We start from the raw sequence: 9,311 nt of genomic DNA on the forward strand, positions 1-9,311 counted from the left end.
CTGTGTCACAAAACAAGTCCTCACATGGAATCCTTATGGTCAAAGAAGAAGAGGAAGACCAAAGAACACATTACACCGAGAAATGGAGATAGACAGGGAGCGAAGTAGTCGAACGCGTCGACAACTTCACTTATCTTGGAAGTCTGATCAGCCCTAATGGGTTGGTGTCTGACGAAATCTCTACACGTATTCACAGACGATGTTATCCAACGTAGGATTTGTTTGGAAAAAATCTAGAGGTGTCCAGACTGAAACGTTGGATCGGCTGTTCTATCTATTTTCATTGAATAGACTTTACTCTCCAAAACAAATACACCGATAAAAAAAGGTTACTGAGGACAATAAAGATTATATCATTGCACATTGAATTATCTTTTATGTTGGGAGACATTCCCTGAGGCTGGGTGTACGTCAACTCTGGGATTCAGGTATCGTCAGCTGAAAAGTTACAAGTAAGACGGAATCTGCCTCCAGAATTTCACTGCTAGCCATATTCCAACTGTTCTATATGGATTTAACTAGTGCTTCATGTAACTTGAAATCAAAACTCTTAGTAAATTTTGAAAACATTAATCTATGAACTCCGAACTTAATTGATGTGGTGAGACATTTCAATTATGAAAGAATAGTGATATCCAAGAAATTACCCAAGATGTCTGCAAGGACGGTGAATAAACGACTAAGATGGCAATTGACCAATTTTAAGGGCAATGTTTTTCTCAATAATAGTTGTTGAAGACAGTTTAATGCTCTATCTGATAAAATAATGTAGTGACTGGTACAACGGAAAAGATGAGTGGCTAAAACCGTCAAATCCCGACACTTACTAAACAGGATTTACTTATCTCCAGATACTTTTCGCTTACCTTGAGAATAATTCCTAGTCCACTATAGTTCTTCGACCGTAGTTGCTACCTTAATGTGGTTGTTAGGCTTGCATATTGTAATGATCTCGTCGAATGATATTGTCTAGAACTTATTTCTTTGAGAATCATATCAAACAGGTCAGATGGGGAACGGGAAATTAAAGGTGAAGTCCTGCCGCTGATTGTACAGGGGTGTGACAGCAGTAAGTTTTTTCCTGCAGACAACCTGCGTCTGTAGAAACGCTGCCTCCTCACAATAGGAATTTAAAAAGGTCGACGACGAAAATGCCATACCTCATGGGTTCCCGTCACCTGCTGTAAGACCCTTTGAAATACAGAGCTAACATATCGAATTACCACAAGGAAGCTATGTGACTAGTCTCAAACGATTGTCCCCTGACCTGTGAGGCCATGTCTCCAGGGTGGTAAAACTACTACTAAAAGTTCCCTTTTCAGGTCCCACCAAGAAATATTCAATTCCAAGCAATGTTACCCCAGATTCCCTGAAATGCTGCTTCAAAATACTCACTGAAGCTTTTGATTTCCGGAGCCTACATCGACTTCAATAATGTCTCACAACCTTAGACCCTAGAACCTTGTGTCATTGATGCACAGTGTTCTGGAAACATGCCAGTATGGAAAGCCGCTGAGACGCGACAGCAACTCGTAGTCTTGTCAGAGTAAGTACAGCACTGAGTTTTAAACATGAACAGGGACTTCTTGATTGAATTCTTGTCGCCAATTATGTACTGTCCGTCTCAATGGCACGAAGACAACCTATGAAGGTAGACATGCGTCACTGCCTCTTTATAGTTTCAGCAAATACCATCACTGACTGCAGCTCGGGTGGAGTAGACGACGAGTCTCACAGAAAAATGTATGACCTCCTTCAAAACGTTAGATCCTTAGATGTAGTAGTCGTAACAGGCGATTATTAACGCCCAAGTAGGTTGGCTGAATCAAACTCAAAAACATTTTAGTGGATCTTATGAAGCCCCAGCCTAACGATAACCACCTGATGCATTTTCGCTCAACCAATTGTTCCTAGCAAGTGTAAACTCTAAGCACAAGTACATTGTCTAACATGGCGACTCCCAACATCAACACAATAGATATAAATAGATCGTATCACCACCAGCCATTTTTGAAGAAGCTTGATAGAAGACTGCTGCTCTCACTGAAGTACATGCTTGGACTTTGACCATATCCAAGTGAGAGCAAGTATTCCTATGCGTTTCGCTAGACGTAGGGAATGTCACAGCAAAAAGATGTCTTAGATATTGATTCGATTATGGAAAGGGAAAGGATGCATTCATGAAAGAATTAGCTAGGAACCTAGTCGATCGTAGAGAAACAGTTCACTCTGAAAAAACTTATGAAAATAGCAGCTACAAATACAGCAATAACATTCATTAACAGTTTAAATTAAGAGTTACGAAAGACCGATGGGTTTCAGTGGAACCAAATGAGTTGATAGAAGCTCGAAAACTCATCTCGTCACTCGTAGAATTATAAAGAGCAACAACGACTCAAGCATAAACTAACAAAAGCCTACACAGTGATCGTTGGTAGTAGTGGTTATTTATTTAAACACATAAATATTGGTACAAGGAAGCACCAGATAAATATGCGCTTCACAAATCTCATTCGATTTGTGTGAGGGCTGTGATACTGCCCAGGTGCCCAGACTGAAGCAGGTGGTTTTCTTAGGGGCCCACACCCGGAGCCTTTGACCTAAAGGTTTAGTCCACAAGGCAGTGGAGCATCGTAAGGAGATACAGTCCCATGGTAGCTGGTGACCAACAGTTGGTTCATACGCCATTCGTTCCTTCAGGATACTGGAGCCCATGTGCACCATTGGTTTGGAATCAGGGTTTTCCAACTCCCCTAGGTGGATCCTCTACATCCACCAACCCGGTTAAAGCGCCGGACATTTGCTTTTCGTCCTCTCACTTTTGTGAACAACACCCCCGCCACGAGAAGGCAGTGAGTAGGACTTCCCTGGCAGAGACTATATATTCGCGTGGCCATATGAGAGCATTTCGAGAGGGAGAGCAGACTCTCCCCACTCTTGGCCGTACCAGGGCATTTGGGGGCAGTAGTGGTCAATAGTGGTTAGTGAAAAGAAAACGGCAACTGGTAACAACATTCAATTCTACCGACTAATCAAAGAAACAGGTGTTGATACAGGCCCTAGTGAGACTATTTCAGAAAACTACGGTGCGTTCAAACCAGGAAATAAAAAGGATGGACAAAACACTTTAGAGGGCAGTTCAACTGTACTTCAGCTACCCTCTATCCACAATTAACAGGAACGGGAAATTGGCACAGACTTCACAACTCTTAATTAGGTTGGAAGGGCTGCAGGTAATCTAAGACGAGGAAGGACAGCAAGCCCTGATGCCTTAGCCCTGGAGATCTTTAAAGATAGTGGTTCATTCTCAGCGGTCGACTGAGATCTGGGGATTAGACATACTATCATCTGACTGGTGCCGGTCACTGATTGCTCCAACTTATAAGGACCAAACTCCTTTTGTGAAAACAACAGAGGATAAGTCTGATTGATATATCCAAAATGCTAGCAATAGCCCGTGTTCTGAATCCACTTTCCTTTCTCCAAATTAAAAATGTAACTCCTTGACTACTTCGCGCCAACGCACAAACTAATAATAGGGAGTGAAGTAGTTGTGTGTTGACTACTTTACTTATTTTCGAAGTTTCATCAGTCCTGGCAAGTTGGTGCCCGATAAAATCTCAGAACGGATTTAGTAAGAGCGGCTAGTGTTTTTCAATTTGCGCTACTTATGGTATAGGCGAGACGTCCGTCCGGCGACCAAAGAGCGCATATACCGGACAGTAGCCCGCAAAGTTTCACCTTACTGCTGAGAAACATGGTCTATGGAAGTAGAATATATACGTAGGCTAGAGATTTATGAAGATAGATGTCTTCGAAGCATTCCTTCTATTTCGCGGAACGACTGATTAAGCAATGTTGAAGTCAGGCAAAGTTACTTGGCAGAGGTAGTAAATCGGTTGATGAGATAGTGAGTCTTCGTCAACTGTGGTGGTTGCGACATGTTCAAAAGACTGTCTATCGCGACAAGCGATGCTTACCAGTGCAGAAATAGGTTGGGAGAAAGATAGGGGTGCTTAAACCAAAACTAGCATCAATTTATGAAGTCACTGAATGTTGATCTGAACCCTGTAGGTAGGTGCAAACTACCTGGTTAGTGTTCGTGCCCAATGATTGCAGAATCTGGATAACATGGCTCAGAATCGTTCACAGTAGCCCAGATGCAATCACTCTTTTTCCCTGAAATCTTGAGATTTATGACCCTTCTTTCCACATTCTTTTCAAATTACATCCCCACAGTTTAGTCCTCATTTTTAATACCACTACTATATTGTTTTGACCTCTCTTTTTATTTTCATCTCGCGTTAATCAGATATGAAAACTTCGGCCTGGGTACACCTGTTGGTGATGTCTGTCCGTCTATCTATCTCTTCAGCTATATTTCACGAAGATATGACAACTTGGTTTGAGAATTACTACACTACTTTTAACATATATCCAGCCGTTCAGAAATGTTATGATGACATGGCTCTTCTGATTATGTCTGGTATCAGAAACTTGTTTAGCAATGTTATACATAATTATCCAGAACCCATAACCACTGTTTAAGAAAACCAATAATCTACTTCGAATCGAGAAGTTAATATTGTTTTTTTATCAAACCATTCAAAGAATAACAGAATCTGAGACTATTTTAATATCACAGTCGGATACACTCTGTTATTCGCCAGCCATCAGCCACTTTGAGCGCTATCCTGTCTAATGTACGGACAGGTTTTACACAAGGTGGAGGCAACCAGATTAGCTGTGGAATAAGTCTATACAGCCATCGACTATTGTCCTGAACCATGCAGAGTGATTCAAGCCTTCCAAATGAGGTTTTGGATGTGAAGGTTATCAATGGTTGGATACTTTAGGTGGTGTTTCTCAAAATAGCATTGAATTTTCAGCTGAAAAGTTATAATTAAGATTTGAAATTGTTTGCCCAAAAGTATAGAATGAAATAAACAATACCTCAGTAACCGACCACCCATATAATGCTTTAAACAAAAAGAAAGTAGTCATTAGCATACTGAATTCCAAACAAAATATTGTCTTGGGAAATTAGATACTACGAAAGACACTATTACTATTTTATTAACAAAGGCAATCAACAAACGTCAAATCCATGTCTTGGATGGACGTAAATTACGTATCATCAAAACCACTAACAATAACTATATAGAAAAAAGGTAAGACCAAAATATGAAATGTACATACTTTTTACGTTACTATGAGTAACAAAGGGTTATATAATGCTTAATGGATGAAGTCTAGAACGGGAAAAAACACTACGTTAGGTGAAATGAATCAAAATCACTTTATGTACCCAAATACTGAATAGTTGGAGCGAGAGAAACCAAATGATTTAGTTCATTTTGATTCTACTGGTTTATCCCAGTCAAACTTTTGTCCCGGGACAACATCAATCGACTTTGATAGAACATTTGGACGTTTAGACCTGAAAAATGAAATACGATATAATTTAACCTATTTACATGTAATATATCAGCCACAGGAAGTAAACTTACACTAAAAGAAAGATGAGATTGATCAACATAAGGGTATGGAAGGTTGAGAGTACAGTTCATAACACAATATATAGTTGTCCGTATACAGCACAAACTACAAAAACATCTCAATAATCATCATGGTGACAGTGAGATACATATCAGTTGCCGCAATCTTCAACTAATAAATCCAACCGAGATGAATTTACTTCCCATAAAATCAATAGTTTCACCATTGAGAACTTGTGGCATCCAATTTACCAACCCACTACTAATCACAATACGCCCTGAAGAAAAGTGAAATATTTACAGAACAATGTATCACAGTTCTTACGTTATTTCAGAATGATACATTATGAACTTTAAATTCTTCAGCACTACAAATTATACCTTTTTCTACTAACGAGTATGTACTGTGCATATAAGCGACAGCTTGGAACAGTAACTATTTAAGTAATGTTTTAGTTAACATACTAACTTACGAATCCACTGAATATCTAGAAATAATTGGCGCCTACAACATGAATTTATCACGACTAAAAGCGACTATTTCAGGACTACACAAAAATACACTCCTCTCGTCAAGAAAGCAAACACTACAGATTTCACACTAGATCTAGATGAAAAATATCTTACTGTAAATAGTGGTCCAAACAAAAAAGGCTGAAAATGCAGTGAGTCACTAGAGGGAATTGTGGAAAGCTATTTAAGGTTTAGTTATAGATACTTAGAAAGACGGCATCAACCACACGTAATTTTTGTAACCTTATTAACCACACAACCTGATGATGCTGTAACACTGTAACACTTGATACCAATAATAAGTAGCTTCCCATTGAGATTGAAACAACATAGCTCATAATCGAAAATTACTGATCATGTAGAAGTGGGACTAACAACACAATCAAGGAATGACAATCGACACAACAGTCAAACAGAAAGAGAACTAACGATAAACAAAGTGCAAATATTAAATAAACACAATAAAACCAAACATCTGTAACACTTATTACGTGAGAATATAGAATATGTTATATTACCAGGAGTGACAAGAATATATAGAACAAAACCATCTCAACAAATCGCATATTACTGAATGTACACAAGAAGCTTAACAATTGACTGATAGCCAGTTCATAATTTTTAACACAGGAAGAAAATACAAACATGGAGCGAGTAAAAATAACACTGAAATGTGAGGTTACTGCATTTTAAGCATATAAAAAACTACACTAAGTGACTTAATCATAATGCCAACTAAACTGTATGTAGTAGCTCGAGTACATAGTGTACATCGTCATACGTATAGTTAAAAGTGCTGACAAACCCAGTTTTATCGTTTGTAAAATATACTGAGAAATCCTGATTAATGACCGAGAGGACGTTAAACAATGCATCATCTAATCCCATGTATTTCTTTGCTTCGTGACTAACTTTATATTTATCTTACCTTTGGTAGGATTAATACCTTTCTAATTATATTCAGTGCTATGTTGACTAGCTATTCAAATTCACACCATCTCCGTACTTATCATACACAAACATCTACATTAGTCAGTACCATCATGTAAAAAAGAAATTACTCAAGAAGCTCATGATAGGTTGGCGGTTAGAGAACCTGACTTCCAACAAGTTGTAGGTTTGAGATTCCTCTCTATCTACTTTTATTTGGCCACGCTTGTAGCATTGATAATCATAAAGTCAGGATCAGATCCTAATGCACAAAAATGTACTTGGGTACTGACTTGAGCTAGCTTACTATTTTCTTAGTCATTCAAAAGTCACCAAGTTATTTTACTAATATTAACTATCTCTCTAAGAGAAAAGATCAACAAACTGTTAGGTAACCTAATAATTCGTAATCCAGACGAGCCTATAAAATACATCTTAGCGACCAAGAAGTATCCGATAAAACTAGGATGTAGTTATTTTTGTTTCCAACACATAACAATATACACAAGAATAACAAGTGATTGAATCTATTAGTAAGGAATGACCCGCGTATATAATTTAGTTGTAAACATTTGAACTAGTTATCATGGGTAGAATCCACTGACTGGGTCGCCACTTCGCAATAAGGATTATTTCAGACTATCAATTACTAGTTCAGAGTAGCTATCTTCAATTGTTGAAAATGTTTCTACAAACAATATAGATAAGAATCACCGAAGATATATGGAATTATTAAGATGAAAGACACATTAATGTTTACTGCTCTCAATTTATAAATGCAATTTTGAAACTAATCTGAGGACATCATACCAAGAGGATTTGATTTGGAAATAATCGACAGCTTAAAAAGGATACAGACACTTTGTGATAAAATGGATAATTGCAGTACAAATTTTTATTAATTCCAAAGATTTCCCTTTTCTAGAGACAAGACGGTGATTGGAACGAAAGAACTCGGAATCACAGACAATATAAACTAGGGTCGAAGTTAGCTAGTACAAGCTTAATAGGTATTAGGACAATCAGATTACAAGATCGGTCGAGTTAAATTTTACGTGGCTGTTAATTTTTCACCTCGTTAGCAGCCTACGATGTACATGATGTCGAACACCTAGTATCAGAGTTCGACCACTTGAGAGTGTTAACTAAATTCCCTAGACGGTTGGTGACAAAATAAAAATGTGACAAAATGATAAAACTCACTCTGACCTAGCTTCAAGCCTTTTTAAGCCAGAAACATAAATATCAACAGATTTCCTAACTTCGCGTCGCCCATCTCGAGCAAAGTAATCATTATGTGATATTTTGTCATTTATGCCGTTGGGAAGATAAGCAAGTGGTTGAGTTCGTTTCGAGCACTGTTCAGCATATCTAAGACAATTATTATATTTCCTTCCCATAAAGAAATCCCGGACATGAGCCATAAAATAAGTTAACCGATCCCCACCTTTTATCGACATTTATAGGAGTACGGTGGGAAACTACACAGTAACAGTAAGTAGATCCCGCCCAGCCCCCCTCCAGATCCAATATCCTTGAACGGCAGAATTTATGGCGGGTGTTTACATTCAAAAAGCAATTCGAAGCCCAATATTTATCATTTTCCAGCAGTTTGACTACTTTAATGGATAAGTGCAGGACACAATAACACGAATCCCACTCATAATTTAAACTCCAACATTCAAAACTACCTAAACATCTCTTCTACGCAATAGTCATTATGACGCATTCCAGTTCTCAGGATGAAAAAACAAGTAGAATGAAAGTTGAGGCCTATAGGGAAGCAATTAGTGCAGGACTAAACCAGTGTGTGAGCGGGTAAATGATTATTCCAAAAGTCGAATGGATCTTGACGTAAGACGCTAGTAAATGATTGATGTCATTTAGGTATATATTTGGTCTGGATAAGAAGTTACAAAGGGCAGAACTCATTTAGCAACTGTAGGAACCCTCAATTTTGAACGTCGATTTGATCTCACTTGGTATACTGTTAGTCATTGTTTCACGTTATAATCAAACTAGTAGAATATACCTTTAAATCTTTCAGGATGATACATCATCAGCTGAGTAGTAGTCGGCGATCTCAGAAGTTTCTGGGCCTCAAGAAGTATCATCATCAGAAATGGATCTCTATGGAAAGCCTGGAAAAGATTCATGAAGGGAAGAACAAGAAGACAGAAATTAACAGTAGCCAAACAGGAACAGAAAAAGTCAACACACAAGCTAAATACACAGGAGCAAACAAACAAGTGATGAGGAGCATTACAGTTGACAAGTAGAAATACGGGGAAGACATAACAACGACAGTAGAAAATGCTGCAAGATAAGGAAATATGAAACAACTATATGACACAACGAAGAAACTGTCGG

At 38.2% G+C, this 9,311-nt stretch overlaps 1 protein-coding gene across 2 annotated transcripts; it reads right to left on the bottom strand.

The window, feature by feature from the left end:
* Positions 1 to 4,963: 4,963 nt before the first annotated feature.
* Smp_019730.1 (hypothetical protein) lies at positions 4,964 to 8,475 on the bottom strand (the record flags this gene model as incomplete). 2 transcript variants are annotated; one of them, XM_018792711.1, is made up of 2 exons in its annotated part: positions 4,964 to 5,440; positions 8,151 to 8,475. In XM_018792711.1, the coding sequence occupies 2 exons, from the start codon at positions 8,399 to 8,401 to the stop codon at positions 5,353 to 5,355; spliced, it is 339 nt and encodes a 112-aa protein (XP_018644149.1). In that variant the 3' UTR covers positions 4,964 to 5,352. The 2 variants fall into 2 exon arrangements, with proteins under 2 accessions (XP_018644149.1, XP_018644150.1); XM_018792712.1 differs by having other exon boundaries at positions 4,999 to 5,440; positions 8,145 to 8,401.
* Between the last annotated feature and the right edge of the window lie 836 nt (positions 8,476 to 9,311).

Source organism: Schistosoma mansoni (assembly GCF_000237925.1).
Source record: "Schistosoma mansoni, WGS project CABG00000000 data, supercontig 0187, strain Puerto Rico, whole genome shotgun sequence".
Lineage (NCBI taxonomy): Eukaryota > Metazoa > Platyhelminthes > Trematoda > Strigeidida > Schistosomatidae > Schistosoma > Schistosoma mansoni.